This window comes from Labrus mixtus, chromosome 18 (assembly GCF_963584025.1).
Source record: "Labrus mixtus chromosome 18, fLabMix1.1, whole genome shotgun sequence".
Classification (NCBI taxonomy): Eukaryota; Metazoa; Chordata; class Actinopteri; order Labriformes; family Labridae; genus Labrus; species Labrus mixtus.
The window spans coordinates 2,106,112-2,126,425 of NC_083629.1; the positions used below are offsets into that span (position 1 = coordinate 2,106,112).

Genomic DNA, 20,314 nt, shown 5'->3' on the forward strand with positions numbered 1-20,314 from the left:
GGTTTATCTCAATGCTGCTACACTGCTTCCTGTGCCTGGAGTTGATTTGTACAGACGTCCTAAGCGGTATACACCCATACAGGTAAAATTATTTAATGAAATATGAAAGTGAATAAAGGTGTCATTGTGGTAAATATATAATACATAAACTTTTTGAAAAGCAGCATAAAGAAGTGTTATTGTTGTTGTTTTTATACATAATTGATGCAGATCACAATCATATGATTACTTCGGATTACTGTATTTAATATCTAACCCCTTGGGGCTCCATAAATAACATCACTCATGAGCAGAATATGAAAATGAAAGAGGTAGGCAATCATCGCTTTATTTCTACTTATTGCTAATTATTTACTCCCAACAGATCAGCTGTCCAAAACGTAAACACTGGGATAAAAGCAAAAAAATCTAGCAGTATATTTCAAAAGAAACTATAAGAGGTCACCAATGTGATGGCAGTTGTATTTGTATTTTCTCCCTGAGCAGCAGATGACTGCATGTTTTTAAGTGTAGATTCACATATTTGAGGTTACACTGGACTAAGTGTGTTAGGTACGACAGTGGGGTGTGTAACTCAGAAGTATCTACTGAAAACAGACAGGTCCTTATCTGTAAGAAAATGCTTAACAGAAAGAAGATTAGTATGATATGTCAGCTATTAACATTCTCTTTCATCTGATCTGTGCTCCCTGCAGTGTGGGTTTGGACAGTTTCAAGGACGTGTGCTGTGCAGAGACTGAGCTTATAGCACGTGGCAAAGTTCACTTCAGACTTTTTCCCTTTAACTTTGAAACAAGGTAATATTATCTAAAACCTTTAGCCATTTAATGTATTCACATGCTGCATTATCCATGAGCCTTTTCATCTCTGTCCCCGGGAAGTTAAGATATTATATTTTCATATTACACCGATAAGAAGCCTCTCCATCATTTATACTTGTAGAGAAGGTCATATCAGGGTAAAACAATGGGAATACTAATGATATTTTTAACTCAGATTTTTAAACTCAGAACTGTGGAGCAGTATTAAATTGAGCACTCAACTTGAGACCTAAAACTTAATGACGCAGTTTACCTTTGGTGTAGCTTGTAACGCTCTTCATCATTTACACGCTCCCCCTCGGTCAGATCATCCACCAACACGGTTCAATTTCCACTCCTACGCTGATGACACAGCTCTACTTCAGCACCAAACTAAATCCTCAACCAAGCATTCATAACCTCCAAATGGGACTACTGTAACGGAGTACCGCCCTGGGGTAACCTATGACCTGTTGTTGTTATTGTTTTTTTTTTTTAAAGGTTTATTTAGCAGCTTTTTATGCCTTTATTTTAAAGATAAGACAGTGGATAGATTCAGAAACTTGGGAGATAGAGAGAGAAAGAGAAAGGGAGGGGGGAATGACATGGGGAAAGGAGCCACAGGTCGGATTCTAACCTGGGTTGCCTGCTTGGGGGACTTGGCCTCCGAACATGGGGCGCGCACTCTAACCGCTAGGCTATCTGCGCCCTCTGACCTTTTGTTTTATTGAAGCTTTATTCATGAATGAGGGTGGAGTTTAAATAAGTTTTTCAGTCTTATTGGTTTGGTTTTTTTGAAGGTTCTTTAGTATTATGATTATAAGTATTCATGTTGTGTGTGACCTTGTTCTTAAATTATAAGGTAAAGTTAAAAAAAACAAAAACATTTGCAGACTAATTTTACTAACCTGAGACTTGAATTTGAGTTAATGTGTAAATATTATAACTATTTGTATTTCTGATATGGAACTTGTTTGGCTCAGCAGTAAGAGTGGACTATCCATGTGCAGAAGTTTCCCTGGGTTTTCAGGTCCAACCCTCCACATTTGCAGCATATCATCCTCCACTCTCTTCTCCCAACATTTCCTGTATCTCCTTACTGTCCTATCAGAATTAAGGCAAAAATGGCCAGAACAAAAATATATTTAGATTTTTTTTTTATCCTGCTTTCTTTTAACAGATCAACTTCAGCAGCATGCTGTCAAGTGTTACATATAACACAAAATCTATGGAAGCAGTACCAGACATTCAATTCAAATCCTCACTTATGAACTTGATTTCTTTTGTAGATTAGAAGGAGGCATCAGTATCAATTTCAAGCTCTTTCATAACCAGCTTAAAACTTCTCACAGGAGCTTTAATGTGTATCTCTGAACTGTATCATACTGGTATGATATGAATGACATGTTATCTGCCATTGATCACATAATGTGTGTCTTCTATCATACCTGCGGTGTGCCTCTGCAAAAAAATATTTTCACTTTTTATTTCATAAATGATGTAGACCCCAGCTTCCCATGGTTATTTTTGAACTCCTTCCACATTAAATCCTTCAAAGGCATTGCGAGCCTTTTCATCCTCACTTTAAAGAGAATACATTTGATATGACATAAATTAATCAGCACTAACTTGAACTAATCCAACAAGGATAAAAGGATGCCTAGCTCTGACTCATCAGATGTACTGTAACATTTATTATGAGATTACTATGGCCGACCACAAGAGATGAAAGACGAAAAACATTTTCTTCATTTTTTTAACAGAATACTCTCTAAGTACTTTGACGTAAGCATACTTGTCTTCTCTTTTCCTCTCTATGCCTCATCTTCTCTGAGTAATTACCTGTCAGCAAATCACAAAATGTGAGAGAAGAAGAGTGGAAAGGATCAAAAACACAAGTGACTTATTTACAAGTTTTTAAGAAGGATTCAGTTCACTGGTGATGCTGGGCTGAATCATTGTGCTGCCATCTTGAGGAGATAACTGGAACTAAATGACTATCCTGCTCTTTCTGTTATTCCCAAAGTCACAGCAAAACTGCCACGTTCCTGTTTTTTTATAAATCAAATATCATGTTAAGGAAAGGAGAACTGCATTTGGCATAGACTGAACTGCAACCGCAATGCCTCAGGTTCAATCTCAACAACAGATGAGATTGTGTTGGGATCAACAGAATCTGGAAAAAAAAAAAAAAGTACAACGTTGATAAAAAGTAACATCTTATTTTTGTCTGTGATGTCTAAGGTTCACTTTAACACATATGATATGACTAATGGAACAGCAGCTTCACAGCCAGTCGTCCTGTCTGAATTCCCTCCAGCAGTATTAACACTGAGAAGAAAAGAGTCATTACATGAGACTTTATTGTTTTTAATCCATTAAACAGCCATTGTCCTTTTTTATTGGACAGGAATGTTGTTCATGAATATTAACAGGGCTATATTAGAAACTACTGACCAGTGACGGTCTTTTTACTCTACCTGCTGCTGTAAGATGCACGTCAATTTACATTGATTATGAGAACTCTAATTGAATGTCATCAACATGACTATTTAGTCCATTTAAATCTGATCAACAAGAAAGTGCTTGTGTACCTATATGTTTTATTATGACAGATTTGTTGTTTCTATAGGTCTAATAACAGGTTGAGTAAATGGTTTCGAAATATAATTTCAGTGTGGTTCACAACAAGTATGATGGACAAAAATAACTGAAATGTTTCACAATTAATTCCATCTCAACAGCCATTCAAAAAGAATACCAGGTTTATAGGACTACAAGGGATTATTTTTGTTGATATATCATACTGTTGTCACATAAAGATAATTTTGTGGCGTGTTAAAGATAAAGGATAAGAAATAAGATAACTCTGTATTGATCCCTAGAGGGGAAATTCAGTTGCAGCAACACAAAAACAAGTAGGCTACCAAGGAGGTAGTACAAAAAAATCGAAACAACATGAGATATATACAGTAAGTAAGTAAACTATAAGACAATTACAACACATTTAACTCAGCCTCTTTTTTTGAGAGGGGTGTGTGTGGTGTGAACTAAAGGGGTGTTACGTCTGCTCCAAACAAAATCCTTAATAAAGATCACGTGTTATCTTGAGCCTCACAGCTGAGAAACAGCGCCCTCTATTGGAACACGGCAGTATGGCGAAAATAACAGCACTTCGGGACTGAACCATTCATTTGTCAACGAGGCGATGCAATCACAAATCCCAGATAAACATCGTTTGAAAATGACACCAAAGCCCTAACATGGTTGAATAAATACAATATGTATTATAGGAAGTAGAAATAATGGCAAGTCTCCCGCGACCGACCGTAATAATTAAGAGGATTGTTTTGTTCCCCTAGCATTGAAAAGCAGTGGTTCGGTCCAGTAGTATTGAAGGGAAAGCTGAAAACGTTTTGTTTTCACCGAGAGGGTGAACGCTGCAGCACCAGTTTTTAGAAACGGTCTTAACATTTGTTTTATACGTGGTTGGTTTTTGAACAACAGCATTCTTAGCTCGCCATGGCTCTGTGCGGGGGTGTCGGAGCCATGGCTTTACCTAGCGAGCTTATCGTTCACATATTCTCCTTCCTATCCGACCGAGACAAGCTCCGGGCCTCAGCGGTGTGTTCCCGGTGGAGGGAGTGCCTATTCTACCCGGCGCTGTGGACCGAGCTCAAGCTGCGGCTCGGTGGTGGAGGCTGCGGCTCCGAGGACACCCCGAGACTGGAGTTCCTCATGCGGAAGTTCGGCTACTTCGTGCGGGAACTGCAGCTGGAACTTGCACCGGTGGAAGGCTACCTTTCTCCTCTGAACAGTGACTCGTCGTCCAGCCGGATGGAGCAGCCCCCCGGTCCTGATAACGACCCCAGGATGGAGCAGCCCCCCGGTCCTGATAACGACCCGCAGCTCTCTGAGCGATGGAGAGACGCCATGACCACCTACTTGGACCAGGTGTTGTGTGTGTTCTCCAGCATCCGCAACAACAGGTAACGTTCAATTTACTGCTCCAGAAGACCATTCGGTGTGTTTGTTTTTGTTCAATTACGTGGATACCATTGTTAAACTCACTATTTGTTGTAATTTCACACAATTGTTTGCGTCGCAGTAAGCTAGCAGCAGCTAGCGTTAGCTTAGTTAGCTATAAACAAACCGACATTAGCAGTTACGTAATCAGGTCATGTCTTTGAGAGGGACTCAGCTGTATTAGTCAACGTTATCCTAATAACTCCAGAGAGGGTTTACACTGTTAGACATTTCGAGAAACATAATGTGTGCTACCTAAACATGATATCTCAATAATATTTCTGAAAATGCTTAACGCTGATCTGCGTTTCTTTTGTTTCCAGTTCTGTTTTCTGTTTTATACTGGTGTTTTCATACCAGCAGGTACAATGCAGTGCTGAAGGCTTTGTTGGCTCTGACGTGCTGATATCAGCACTGACAAACACATAAGCAGCTGTGGTATACTGTTCCATACTGTAAGGATGCAGGATCATATATATGTACAGAACATCCAGTCCCTTAGTAATATCTACTATGGTATTTTACCGTCCTGTAAAACTTGCCTTTGATTTAAATGGCTGATGGTGTTCAGCAGAAGTTCTCTCTGTTATACCTTCTCCTACATTCTCTATTATTCTCAACAACAGTGCTTTGTCGTATTGAAATAGCAGCCATCCAAAGCGTTGCTGCTCATGTCTTAGTTCTGCTGAGGGGGCTAAAACCTTTTTCTGTTTCACACTTCTTGTCAGTGTGCAGTTTCTAACAGAGTCTATACAAAAAACCATCAATGTTGCGTCAACTTCCACGTTACTTACAGATTCTTGCATTACTTGATATCAGATAACATACTGTATAAACTTCAGTTTTAATGAAGTATAAGTGGTTAATGTTGTCACACTGCAAAGTAGAACAAAAAATGCTGTGTCTACCGATAGCTGATGTCCTATCAGGCTACCAAAAGTTAGGTTTTTATTTAGCAAACATTAATCCAATAGGCTCGTTTCTGGTTAATATTCAAAATAATGAGAATTGATAAATCATTGTTTCTTTATTAGCAGTGTCACACACTAAGTAGCAGCACATGAGAGCACTGATGGTTTCACTGTAGAGGCATTTTGTGAAGCTTAACTCTCAGCTGAGTTACAGGAAGTGGGCTGCAAGACATTTGATCTACACAGTACCTGAACCTGAAGGTTGTGTGACGGCATGTTACACTTGTGGTTGATAACTCTTTCCAAAAACAGAAATTGGCGATTTTTCCTACAGAAAGTTGAGTTTGTTGTAAATAGAGATTGTTGGTGTATGCAGCAGTCTAAGGACTGGTATGACGTGAAAACATGTTAGCCACACAAGAAAAATTAGGTGGTTTAACTAAAAACTGTATATATGTCGCCTCTGCTCCATAACAGTATTGTACACAGTAAGTTTCGCCATCATGAATGCACCATAGCTGTTGCTGGTAACTACAGTTTTAGAGTGGACAAGAACAAATTATTTAAGGGAATTTATTTTTTTTTTTAAAGTAAAACACAAAGTGGTTATGTTTTGTGTCAGAGATAGGTAATGGTTAAACTTAAGCCTAGACTCGCTAATGTACAAGGTACACCAATTAAATTAGAAAGGACTTTTGTACATATTGACAAAGCAAACAGAAGACTAGGGAGACATCCTTTTAAGAGAATTGTTTTATGACTAAATTTGGTTCTCAGCCAAATCAGTCTTTAAATGATGCAAACAGAAGAGTAATGGAGAGGAATCATGATTTCTTATGTAAATGTATCAGTAATGGCAGGGATCTCACACTGAAAAATGTTGATTAAAAAAAAATCATGCCAAGTCATCTATTTAAGAATGAAAGATGATTACATATCAGTTTGTATTTCCTTTTGTCCGCTGTACTATTCACCAAGGTTTGACTGAGATTTAAATAGAAAAGATAAAACAACAACAGTTTGTTTTATGCATGTGAATATATTGCTGATTTGGTTTATTTCAAACAACCTGTGTCTGTCAGCTCTATAACAAAACATACTGTTTCAACAACCATATCAAATATTATTTCAGAATTTAATTTCTTTGTCTTTTCTGTATTTCACACATACTCTCTCTCTCTCTCTCTCTCTTTTTCCTTAGAAACCTGCAGAAGCTGAGTCTCTATGGGGACACCTGTATTCTCCAGCAAGAGGGACTATTGGACACCTCCAACCTGCACCAAATTCACCAGGGGGACAAGAAGATTAACGAGTAAGCTTGAGCATAGAGCAGTGCCAACTTAGTTTACTACTGGTTGTAAAAAATGGTGGATTCACGTATAGTTCCTATCCATAGAGCTGTTCCGCTCATTGAAGATAAAATGCACTTCATAAATTACTGCAGCATGGTTATCGATTGGAAATGGTGAAAACAGTTTTTATTGTGTTTTTGATCACCTTCGGGTGTGGGAGGCAATTACATTCCAAAATGTTAATTGTTAGCATTTGTTTGGAAATGCCAGAAGTGCCTGAGGTTTCAGAATAGTCAACTAGTTCACAAAATGCACAGAAGTTTGTGACCATTGTTCCCAGATCAATAAGACGACCACAGTAACTCTATTATTGCTGAGAACTCAACCAGTCCTGGGAGACATCTGGCTTTGTTAAGTCTAATGTTACCACTTTATGTTTCACTACATACACAGTGGTGTGCAAAACATTGAGCAGCCGACTTCAAAATGCATTAACAATGAATATTTTAGTTTTTGTTTGTTATTGTTTTTTTTAACAGTTTATCACACTAAAAGAGGAAAAGCTCTCCGTTTTAAAGTTTGGGAATGTTTTTGTTGCTTTTGAAAACATTGATTGCTAAGGCCCGAACCCATGTGATTTACTTGTTAGAGCTTTAATGAGTCAGGTGAATATGATTTCAGGGTTCACCTACTAATTCTGAAGTTATTCCATGCCTAAAGTAAACCTCGGATGTGGCAGCTGTGCTGTCTGCAATTAACTACCATGGGCTCCTGTAAATAGTTGTTTAAAGATGTCAGAATTAAGGATGTTGTACATTTTCAGAAAACCCCCACATCACTGCATGAGTGGACACGTGTCCAACCGTTTATAGGACAACTATTTAATATTCTTTAATCAACCAAGACATGTACAAGGTAGAGCTGCAAAAAATAAGCCCTTTCTGCAGCATCAACACATAAGAAATGTTGTGTACTCTGTCAGAAGCAATCAGGTGGTTTGGGAAGAAATAATTGTGGAGTCAATAATGGAAACAAGAAAACTTTCTGCAAGTGAAGTGAAGAATGAATGCTACCAAGTATAAGAGTCTAAAGTTAAAAAATGGGTCAAGACATTAAAGATCATTCAAGGTTTGGCACACTTAGCAAGAAAATGATCCGAATCGTCTCTCAAATCTTGGAGTAATGACAGATGAATGTTATGGACAGAAATCACAGTCTCCTGACTCCATGTCTTTTCTCTAAATACTTGGCTAGAGAACCTTCTGTGGTCATTAAAAATGTTGAAAAAGCAAGACTGGAAATACTGGTCAGTTGTCTAGAAGAAGTGTTTGCCTGAGGAGGGGTTACTTACCAAATGGGTTCACAAACCTTTAAGCACAATTAATTTTTCTTTGCAGAAACTATACATTTTTCCTTTTGATTTTCTTATTCATAGCATTTAGTGTGGGTTAGTTTTGCAACTCAGTGGTAGTTAGGTGGGTGGCATGACATGAAAATGTTGTTAATGCACACCGTCCATGTTCTGCATAAAGAAAGATGGAGGGAGTGATACAACCAGGATGAGACTACAAAACATCTTATGAGGAGAAGTGTGTGTGTGGGGGGGGGGGGGTGAGTAGGTTTGTTTAAATATACATGGGTTTAATTGATTTACATGTCTTTATTTATTTCATATGTCTTACATATATATATATATATATATATTTATGAGAGCACACAGACATCACTGTTTATTTTGGCATCATATATGACATTAGTGTTTATTTTTTCCATGTCTGTCCGCACAAATGTTCCACTAGTTATTTCTCCTCTGGGGTTTATTTCTGGAGGGATATTTTGTCTTAAACAGCCCCCATGATTACTCAAATCTAACCATGAGAAAAGTGTTATCATGCTGGTAAAGTGAACTTCAGCTAATTCTCTCCTCCCTCTTCCTTTATCATCCTCTACCTGTGCTCTACAGAATCCAACAGTTGTTTATGGAGATGTTATCCAACAGCAGGCAGCTGCGGTGGTTGTCCTGCAGCTTCATGCTTGGTCTGGTGACTCCTTGCTCTTTAGCCTGCCTGTCAAATCCTTCAGCTGAGACCCTGAAGCACCTCAGTTTACTGGACCACCAGCTCGGTATGTGTTGTCTGTGCTTAATCCAATTGAAAACAGCGTTATGATATCAGTTTGAACTATATCACTTCTCCTGAATTTTCCCTCAGGACCCCTCATCTCACCATCAGAGCTTGATCGTCTGTCTAATCTTAATTCTCTGGCTCTGGATTTCTCTGATTTGACATCTGAGCTCTGTGGTCTGCTTGCATCACCTCGTCGTATTCCACTGCATCGCCTGTCCCTGCTGCTCAACGGCGCCGCCTTGGAGTTCAAACCATTAGAAGGGACAGCAACAGAGGACGATTGGAAGGCACTGGTAAGGCAATAGCTATCGTTGTTTTTAATTTATCCAAACTAGAAAAATATCTCAGACCTCTTGGTTAATGACATTATGGGGAGGTTTGTTTTATTAATAAACCAGCCATAAGTAAGTTCAAGTCTCCACATATTCCCTGATCCTCCCCAGGTCCGTGTGAGTGCCAACCTGCGAGTGTACATGATGGCCCTGGAGGTCGACAGCTCAGAGCTCCTCAGAGTCCTAAAGCCCAGCCTTCCCCTGGAGCGCCTGCACCTCGACAGTTACAGCACACTGGTGTCAGATGCTACCCTGGAGCTCATCTCTCAGCAGTACAACAAAACGCTGACTCACTTCATGCTCCTGAGGGATGACCCCGACTTCCCCGACCTCAGTGTCAATCGGAACGAAGACCCGTTAGTCCTCTTGGCTTGGAGATGTACCCAGCTGGCTGTACTGGTGATACACGGTGAGTTTAGTTTGTTGTTGGTTTATAGATGACTTTGAGTTTGTTTGTTCTGACCTGCCTTACCCATCCCTCTCTTTTTAGGTTACACTGTTTGGTCCCATAACTTGGTGGCCATCTCTCGGCTGCGGGGTTCCAGTCTTCGCGTCCTGACTGTCTCTGAGGAGAGCATTGACTTCGATCCGGATCAGTCTGTGTGCATGGAGGGCGACCCCGTCCACAACCTGGTCAAGGAGGTTTCTCTGGGCCTGGGCCGTGTCTGGCATCCTTGCCTGGACTCCGGCCTGGTGTTGTCCGAGCCCACCCAGCACTTCCACCGCGAGCTGCAGGCCTTTAGCATGGGCATGTAGGCAGGGATGGCACATCCAACACATCACTGCTTAAAGTGCGTCAAGACCAGGCCAGACCAACCAAGTCCAGGTCAGCTAAGACCTCTTAAACAAAACCAAAAGCAGACCTAAGCGAGAAACCTAAACTGAATCTTTAAACAATCTATTAATTACATTTATGTGAACTGATGTGAGCTGATTGTTTTTATTTAACTTTTAATTTCTGTGTTTTTCTCACAGAGGTTTTAGCCAACTATCAAACCCAACCTCTTTCCAAATGATTCCCTATTTACTTGCTTTGCCTCTTGTTTATCCATTTAGCCATATTTAACCTCATCATGTTTCACACCCAATTATAACTCAAGTTGTACCAATCTGTGATAATTGACCACAGACTTGCGTCATGGCCATTTTTAAATTTGTCTGTGCAAGTGGGCCACTCTGCTGCTCGTCATTTCTTCCTGTCTGACATGGCCCAGTCTGGTCTGGTCTTGATCTAAAAGTTTTCAGAGCTCGATGTCTCTCCTTCACCTTAATAACCTCCAGAGCCTCTCTATGATACTTTTCTTTTCCTTTGACAGTTCTGTTCTCTTTTCCTGCTCCATGTATGATCTTGTTTTTCCCATGTGATAGTTCCCTTGCCTGTAAAGGCTTTGTGTGTATTTAAATACAGATATATTATCCTGCTCACATCTAGAACAGGGCAGGCAGGCGGGTTGAGAAAGAGACCGGTTGGGTGGGAAAGTGTGTTCTGACACAAGCTTCTAGCTTTAGTTTGGAGAGATTTTTTTTTTCTTTCCTTTTTTTTCTTTTGCTCTTTGTCGGTCAGTCTGTCTGGAGTGGGAATCTCCACAGTGATGGCGCTGATTGAGCAGGTGCTATTTTTAACAGCAGCCATGTCAGTGCTTTGTCTCAGAGTTATGGTCATTGTAAACAAAGTGGCGTTTCAAAGCCAAATGGTTTTATTTAAGCACCTTAATGATGGTGTTAAGGAGAATATTGTTACATGCTTGCAGCAAACACACTTCCCACCTAGCTCACTTTGCGATAAACCTCATGAGTAGATTAAATAGGGAGTCTGTCTTCCGAATGACATTCATAGCCAAACTGTCAGAATCAACCCGGCACAATACTCGGTTACATTTTGATTTGTCGTGAGCCTATTGTAAATCTTGGCATCTTCTTTTCTCTAGTCGGGATGAATATAGCTGACTTTGATCTCCCCCAGAGGTCGAAACGTTTTGACTAGCACCAATCGTTCCAGATGCATCAAGTCAAAAAAAAAAGATCAGGGTGTGAACTCATAATGAGAGGCTCTGACATTCAAATTATTTTTGCATTATTTAGAGAGAAAATAAGTTTTGGTTTCATGATTCTCCATTTAATTTTGTGTGAAAGAAATCTCTGAATAGTTCCAAATTCATTGAGAGACCAGGCTTGAGCAGAACCAGTTCTCCCTGGCTCGGCAATCTGCCAGCAGTTGTGATTACAGGAACCATTTTCTCAGTTTTGGGGGGTTAACATTTCATGATCAAGAACGGGGAAGAGAAGAGGATGCACTGAATGTAACTCAACTCTCATTTCTCATTCAGTTAGCCAGTCAGTGTTGTGTTTATATTGAAGGCTAACTGTATAGCTATATTTGCCACAGAAATCTGAATGACGCATATCTTGCCACAGCAGTCATGGCTGCTGAATAAGTGGGTTTGATCAATGTGGCTTTCACTTCTAGCCAAGACCAGTTATATTTCTGAAACCTGGCAAAACAGCACAACAAAGTTTGGGGTCAAGTGTTGTAGTTCTGTGGCGAATACCTTCTGTCAGTCTCAGGTAGGCTTTGAACATCACAATGAGCCGGGCAGTGGTTGTGATGATATTGAGTAGGTTGTATGAAACAATCACTTAGCTTAAGTCATGTTGTTGTTTTTTTTCCTCTTGAGTCACAGTTGCCTTGGAAACAGCCCCTGTTTTAAGGACACAGTGGTTCTTGTTGTTATTGTTTTAAATGATGTTGTTTGTCTTGCCATCTGATAAACCCTCCCTCCGCCTCGGTTGGGGGTCAGCAAACCTTATCATACATTTGTTTTCAAAGATTAAGGTTGAAAGTGACTTAAGAATGGCAAAACCAGTCTACTTGTTGCACATGTTTAATATCCAGGAGAGGTTGGCGGGCTGAGAGAAGTGTTCTGGAAAAAATCAATGCTGTCGATTGAGACTTAACCTGCTGGGCCTAATTAATGTCTGAACTGAATGTAGTCCATTTTCTGGGGTGAAATGTCTGGCACAGTGCATCCTAGCTGGCTGTGAAACTTGCTCTTTCTTCTTCTTGGGTGATGGCCTGGTTCTGATTGATTCCTAGTTGTTAATTTAGAGAACACCTGTACCCAAACTACTGAGGTAACATCTTTGCCCTTATCAGTGTTGTTCAGGCTCTGTGGAAGTACATTCATGCCATGTTGGGGAGCTAAGCCAGCAATTCCAGCCACAGATATTGTGTTCCAGACAAACCTTATTATGAGCATGACCAGGGCCAAGTTGTGTTATATCTGTCGCTGCAGTGTTGACAGCTGTGCGACATCGGTGTCCTATGAAAGCATTTCCTGAGCTCGGCTGGGATATGATCAAAGATGTTTAGGGCTGCAGAGCACCTTTATTCCATATTTAAATACTAAACTATAGTTTTATTTCCTCAATGGCTTTCATCAGTTAATGTGCATTGCAGTCAGTGGCACTTTAGAGGGCAGGGTAAAGGCATTGCAGACTGTGAAGGTCCAAGTCAGGGTCTGTAAGTATCCAAAGTTTACCTGTGATGGACTGAGAGGTGTGTGCCAGCACTAGTTCAGAACAAATTGCTTTTAGTTGTGTGCCTGTGGTTACCAAACGTTCGTTCCATCTTAATGGTTTGACCATGATAATCTCTTAGTCCTTGGTCCATATCTCAGGATACATAATAAATGCACTTTTGGCACCAAGAGTTTCTTTTTCAAGGCTGTGTATAAAGAGCTGAACACTGAAGGGATGGCGCCACCAACAGTACACATTCAGACCAACATAAGTTGGTTTTTAACTTATACCCACCCCCCAATCTCCTTTTTTTAAGAGCTCAGCTTTGCTTCTTTGCGTGAAGTTTTCACCATGAATAAGTATAATCTGATACAGAGGGAAAATTCACAGCAATTCATACAAGAATGCCTTTTCAAAGCTGAGCAAACTGATTTTTTTTTTTTTCAAACAGCTGATTTTAATGCTCTGATTTTACAAACTCCACTCTCACCATAGATGTGTGCTTCCTCTACCATTCCCTGTCTTCTCCACTCCCCTCATGTTATTGGCTCCACACGCTGTTTGGGCAGTCCAACCAATGTCTGCTCAGAGTAAAAAGAGGGGCTGTGATTTCTCCCCAGCTAAGGTCGGCTCGAGCAGAATCATTTTCACTTTTAATTATTATGTTCCCCTTTTTACTCCTATACAGTTACTAAAAAGCTCTTCCTCTATGTATGATTAGGTTTTGTGAGAAATAGGCAACAAAATCATGAAGAGAGAGTAAAGACTTGGACAAATATTTAAGAGACCAGGCAAGAATTGCACATGTCCTTTATTAAAAGTTTGTTTTCTTTTCAAAAGTCAGACAGTTTTAGTAAAGATGGTTTGGATAGAGTTCTGTATTGTTGAGAAGCGATGAGAGAAAGTTCTGCCGGAAAGGCTTTTCTGGCATTTGAAACTGAATTTGACATGCAGTGCTATGCTACACTATGGCATAGCTTCAGTTGAATAATTACTCAGCCCTGATCCCTGTCAACACCATGTTGAGCTGTCTTGTGCCTGAAAGCTTCTGGAGTCTCACTGCTTTTGAAACCTCTACTCTGCCCGAGTTATTAGCTTTGTGTTGATTGTACCTGTTGCTGTGATCCATTAGTTAGCTCCCTCTTTAAGAAGGCGGTTTCAGAAGCTTCAGTAGCGTCGGCTCATGTTTCATCACACACACTTAATTTATCTTTGGGAGTGCCTGTATTTTCTGCGCAAGTTTCATGTTAGCTTTCAAAAGTTTATCCAGTAGAAATAAATAAGGTTGTGTGAACGTGCAACAAGTTCTCCGCAGTGCAGCCGTCATATGTTTTCTGAATGCTCGTGTGTATGTGTCAGATTTCAAGGTGTTGCTTGCTCATGTTCAGCGGTGTAGTCTTATCACTTCTACTGCAGCAGGAAACAGGAACAGAAATTGTTCGTTCTCAGGGTACAATCGGAGGGAAAGTTACAATAGCTCAGGCCTCTAGCGCACTCGTATGAGTGTAAGGAGTCACTGGATCTGTTCTCCTCCCTCGATGTGTTTATAAGCTGCCAAAGACCACAGTGGAACAAACTGAACCCAGACACAAGTCTATCTGAAGTGCCCATGTACACGCACACTGGTGGGAGGCCGGTCCAGTGTTCTCTCCTACTCTACACCTCCTTACTTGCTCTTATCTTGACTCTCCTCTCTTGGTTTCTTCCACTCTCTGACAACTCTGTTTTTTTGTGCCCAAAACTCTTCCTTTGTTATACTGTGGACCATACTGTGCTGGACCAGGTTAAAAATGTCAGCATGCTTGTTCTGTGCTTGACTTGAGCAGAAACCAGTGTGTGGCCAGAGTTGTTGTCAGTGGTTGCGCCCTTTGTTGAACAATTTAAGATTTCTGACAGGCTGTATAAAATATGTCTTTGAGGAAAGGCACTGTTGGAAATGTATATCCAAACACATGTAAGGAAAGCAGCCTTGTTGCACAACTTGTAATCCGGGCCATATTCCTGGCAGTGAATGGCAAAGCGAGGCCATTCGAGCACAGTGCATTGTGCTACTGTAGTGTGACAGATGCTTAAACAGAGAGGCGAGTTGGACTGGAGCATTTCTCTTTCTTTCATCACCTGTTTCACTGTGAGGAGTGACTGAATGTAGATCTAAGAGGACGAGGAGTTTGTTTCAAACAGAGAAAACACACAGTCAGGTACTGAGCACTCCAATGGATGCTTCCAGAGGCTACTTTGTGACAGATTTTAGCTTCCCAGTAAGGCCGGTGTGTCTCGTATGAGATATTGTATTTCAAGGCTACAGCCAAGGTCAGATATGATGGGAAGTGTTTAGTCTCAGGCTTTTCAGCTGAAAAGAGATCGACTGCTAAAGAATAGAGAACAAGACATTCCACATGGGGGTCGCTCAGGCTATCTGACTTGCAACCAGTTTACTACAAAGTCTCTGCATGAAAATTGGACTCTATATAAATATATACTATATATTTTTTTTACTTTGAATGAGTCAGTCTGTTGTTGAAGGGAATCGGGGACGCAGCTTGTGTTGACAAGTCACACCACAATACCAGCTGGTCTGAGCAGAGCCGAGGTGTGATACTATTTTAGAAGTGCTTGTTAACAGTGTGTCACTGCGTCAAAGGTCGACTGTGATTCTAACAACTGTTTAAACCTTTGCTTTAACATGATATTATTTTAGCATCTTGAGGGCCATTTTTTTGGGGGGGGGGGGGGGGGGGGGGGTTGTGACCGGTACACTAAAGTCATGTGAACGCAACTTACACTGACTGTGCTAAATGTAAGAACTGGTTACTCTTGATAGGAATAAGTGCATTTGAACTTTTCAGTCAGTCTCACATTTTAAAGATCACCTCAATACAATGAAGAGGTTATTTAGCAGTTAAATGCACAAAGACACCCCTAAGTCACAGAACATATTCACTATGGAAACACAGGGGCGCCAAGAGTCTTGCCTGGGCTTATTTATACAGCAGATGCAGACAGATGTTTGTGTATGAGATACCATACTGTGTCTACACAGGAAGAGGGGGTGACATAAAACTAGCAAAGCCTTCTTTTAAATGAGTGCAGCCACTATAATGACAGCTTTGAAGGCTCTACGGGAGGAAATATGGTTTCAGGTATTCAGCCGACCATAACCAATACTAACTGTACATTGATGTGGCTGCTGCCAGTTCTGCCCTTTGGACCTGTCACATGTTAAGAATTTGTTTTCTGTGTTTTCTTTTATGCATTCATAGAGGAATCATGGAACACAGCAGGGCCAGGCCCCTGTTGCCTGATGAACTGAATCCACAGAGCTGGTCTCTAATGTAGTCCATCTTACCTGAAGACTTTGACAGCTTCTTGAACTGTTGTGATTGCAGAACTGTAGATAAGCAGGGTCACAAAGAGTGGGGTTTGACACTTCTTTGCAAATTGCCATTGCTAATTCCATTGACACAAGCTGAATGGTGAGTGTGTGTTATTTTAGTACCAAAGCAGCAGACTGTGTCAGATCTGCATCAGTCTAAACACAGGCTCAGAGTCGCGGGAAAACAGTTATATTATCTACTCAGGCTCAATGTCAAATCAAGAGTATGTTATGTCATACACAGGATGTTTGTTGTGGAAAGAAGCATCAGAAAAAGATGGTAGGATGGTTCTGGGCCTATCACCTCCCTTGAATGAGTTTGGGATGTTATGCATTTCTGAAGGGATTTCCATTAAGAGACAGGGTTTCCTCACCACATTGTGACATTTCAGATACTTCCTGTTTGTTTTATTTTTGTACCTAAATGCTCAGACAACAGACTACTACCACAACATGCAAAACTCAGAATGGGCTGGACTCGTGCAGAAATGTGAAGAATCGCATGTAACATCCTGTTCTATATTATTTCTGTGACTTGGGGAAATACACTGGAGGTGCAATACACTGGTATAAAATCCGTTCTGTGTAACAGATACAGATGTGTATAAGGCTGGATATCATCTCAGTGAAGGGGAGGTTCACACTGAGGGAGGCCTTTGCTGTTCGCCCCAATGAGATTCTTACAGGAAGTTTAGATTCTCCAGTTTTCAATTTCAGCCATTGCTGACACTAAAACTAGTTTTCCAGCCAGTTTAAGAAGATGCTCACATGATAACAGTGATACAAGGTTTATTGTTGTGCACTTGCCATATTATATTTTAACAGAAGAAACAACAAAATGGCTCTCATTGCATGACCCAGCCAATCTTTGTCAGGAGCTTTTGGAGGTCGTTGTAGCGCCTGGCTTTATCAAGGACCTGATAGATATTCATGCTCCGTGTCAGCCAGCTATCTTCATTTAGGTCTCATCGACTTTGGCTCTGATGTTCCTGGCTGCGAAACAAAGTCTTTCTTGTCAAGTCTGGAGAGCTAAACCTCCTAATTAGCCAGGCAGGCAGGCCTGCTGCCCAGTCCAGCTTCACAACTATGCAAGATGAATGCATATAATCCACTCTTTTTTTTCCTGTTTTTTATTTCTTTTTCTCACTATCACGCAGTTGTAATGAAGTCGTAAACAAATAAGAACTTGCAATGACAATACTTGGCCTTATGGTGATTTATGTAACCTTTATCATTTGGTTTTAAGATCTTTTGATTCTGGTCAGCCAGCCCAGCGACAGCAGCGGTGACGGCAGGCTCACTCTTGGTCTCTGTGAGACTGGCTAGACGGCCCCTAGTTTTATCGTGGTACGAATGTTGTGCATTTGTTTAAAATCAGGACAGTTTGCAATAACAGCAGTCTTTACTAGTGGCCACAAAGGGGCACAAGCAGTGCTGACAGCGCCCGGCTGCGTCTTTAGAAGTCCATAGAGGAAGAAATATAAACTATATAAATAGATATATAAACTCTCACACCGTGCATATTTGTATAGGTATCAACAATGCATTACCGTGGTAAACTCTTATGCAACACATGTCCGGGTTCAATTTATGAACATGAAGTATATTATAAAATCACAGACTTTGTAAATCAGAAGCTACATTGTTGTGTGTTTTCTGCGAAAATGGTTTTACCATCCTTACTGTTGAATATTCTGAGCGTTACGTTCCTGTGTGATTGTGTTTGTTAAAGTGAGCACATAGCAGTGGGTTATTCTTTCTTCCTGTCAGCAGGGAGCCAGATGTAACCAGAAACACGGCTGGACCAGTTTTCAAGTAACAGGGAGCGGATTTTATATATATATATTGCACATTTCATTGGCTTCTTAAAAAATGGTTTTACAAATGGAGATACTAACTCAACTAAATTCTATCTGCAGTGTCTAAACAAATCTGCATGGCTTCAGAAACAGCTGTTGTAGTATTTTGGCTTTAACCAGTAATAAAGCTCCTACCCTAAAACATCTCCCTATTGTCCATCGATGGAGCTTTGGTTTAAAAAGAAATGTGACTGAAATCGTATCGAACCCTCTTGAAACCTTTTCAGCTGTGTATTTGGTTCAGCCTGCAGGGAAAGAGTCCTCCCCCAGCTGAGAGGACAGATGTTGTGGTAGAGAACAGTGTTGATCCATGGTTCTGTTGATGATGAGAAAAGGGAGGCAACATTGCAAACCTCCATGTACAACCTTTTAATTGACATATGGCATACACTTTAAGGATCAACCTGTCGAATGTTGATTTGAATTAATGTTGAATGAATGCTTCTCTTCTTTTAGTCAGTGAATAAAAGCATTAAAATGTTCTTTTGTTTCTGTTGTCTTTATTATGTCTTCACCACCTGTGTTCAGCTGCACTTCGAGACTTCCTGGGGTTTAAAGGGTCTTCTAACAAAACAGATTTGCTCTTCTTAATGAACCGTTACAAATAACTACCATCCCCATATCGACACAACCATAGGGACACTCGTAAAAAGATTTTCATTGACAAATTCTGTCAGAAGCACTAACAACACAAACACTGCTGAGTGGAGTTCAGTGACATTAAATACTAAAGGTGACAACTAGCAGCCAATCAGTCGGAGGAGCTCTGAATCTTTTGGCTTCATTTCGGGGAAAGATGTTTTTTTTTATACACTCTAATAATGCTATGTCCTATTTGAGGGGTAGCACCCCGGCCCTCATAGTCTGTGTAGAACGCTCAGACCACACTGAAATGAGACGGTATGGTCTGCAGAGCATTTGCGCGCATTTAGCTCTCCTAGGTCGTTACCCTATGCGTGAACCTGTCGCCTAGCAACTTGGACAACTGTACCAGAACAACCTAACATAGGTAACATCACTAGAGGACCGATATGTTGCTCTGACAAGTAGCAGCTAAAACTGGCACTGTGCACGAGTGTTGCCATGTCTCAGATACGGAAGCTTCAGTGTTTAGCCAGCTCAGCATCAGTCTTGAAACCTGTCTGTGTTCTAACCTCTCCATTTTTTTCAAAAGCATCTCCAATATTTATCCTAGTTTTACCACGTTTCTAGTCGTGGAGCTTATTAGCAAATTGCCAAGACATTTTTTTAGGTCGAGTAGAATCAGTTATATCTGAACCTGTTCGGTGCAACACCTGTTGGTTTGGCAAACCAAGGAGCGAGGTGCAAAACGGCCGTGTGGGGGTGCAGTAAAGCGTCCTACTTCTCTAGTCAAAACAAACACAAACCATTCCACAGAGGATTCTAAACTTATGAGAAGCACTTCAACATAGCATGTTTCCTCAGTGTCTAATGATATAGTAAGATCATTTATGATTTAATTCAGTAGATATCAGAGACAAAATTAGTAACCTCCTGCCCTTACCTGGTGCAGATACGTCTGATATGGCAGAGACAGTTCCAGGACCAGATATTAGTCTAGACTGTTTTTCTCCAATCGACCTTTCAGAGCTAAATTAAATTATTTCTGCGTCGAAACCGTCAACCTGTCTTTTAGACCCAATCCCAACCAAACTGTTTAAGGAAGTCTTTCCCTTAGTTAGCAACTCTATATTAGATATGATCAATATGTCTTTACTGGCAGGCTATGTACCACAGTCATTTAAAGTAGCGGTAATCAAACCTCTGTAGCTAAACAGCTGTGCGACTTTCTCCATGACAACAGTTTATTTGAGGAGTTTCGGTCAGGATTTAGAGTCCACCATAGCACTGAGACTGCACTAGTTAAAGTTACAAACGATCTACTTCTAGCCTCAGACAGGGGACTTCTCTCTGTGTTTGTCTTGTTAGATCTTAGTGCTGCTTTTGACACCATTGACCATCAGATCATATTATACAGACTAGAACATTTGCTTGGAATTACAGGGACTGCTTTAAGTTGGTTTGAATCCTACTTATCAGACCGATCTCAGTTTG

General features: G+C 40.6%; 1 protein-coding gene across 1 annotated transcript; it reads left to right on the plus strand.

Annotated features, from left to right (window-relative positions):
• Window positions 1-4,219: 4,219 nt before the first annotated feature.
• Window positions 4,220-18,720, plus strand: LOC132992739 (F-box only protein 33). Its single transcript, XM_061062209.1, has 6 exons — window positions 4,220-4,789; window positions 6,939-7,049; window positions 8,993-9,153; window positions 9,240-9,448; window positions 9,599-9,896; window positions 9,978-18,720. Exons 1-6 carry the CDS (start codon window positions 4,323-4,325, stop codon window positions 10,241-10,243), a joined length of 1,512 nt encoding a protein of 503 aa, XP_060918192.1. The 5' UTR covers window positions 4,220-4,322; the 3' UTR covers window positions 10,244-18,720.
• Window positions 18,721-20,314: the final 1,594 nt, after the last annotated feature.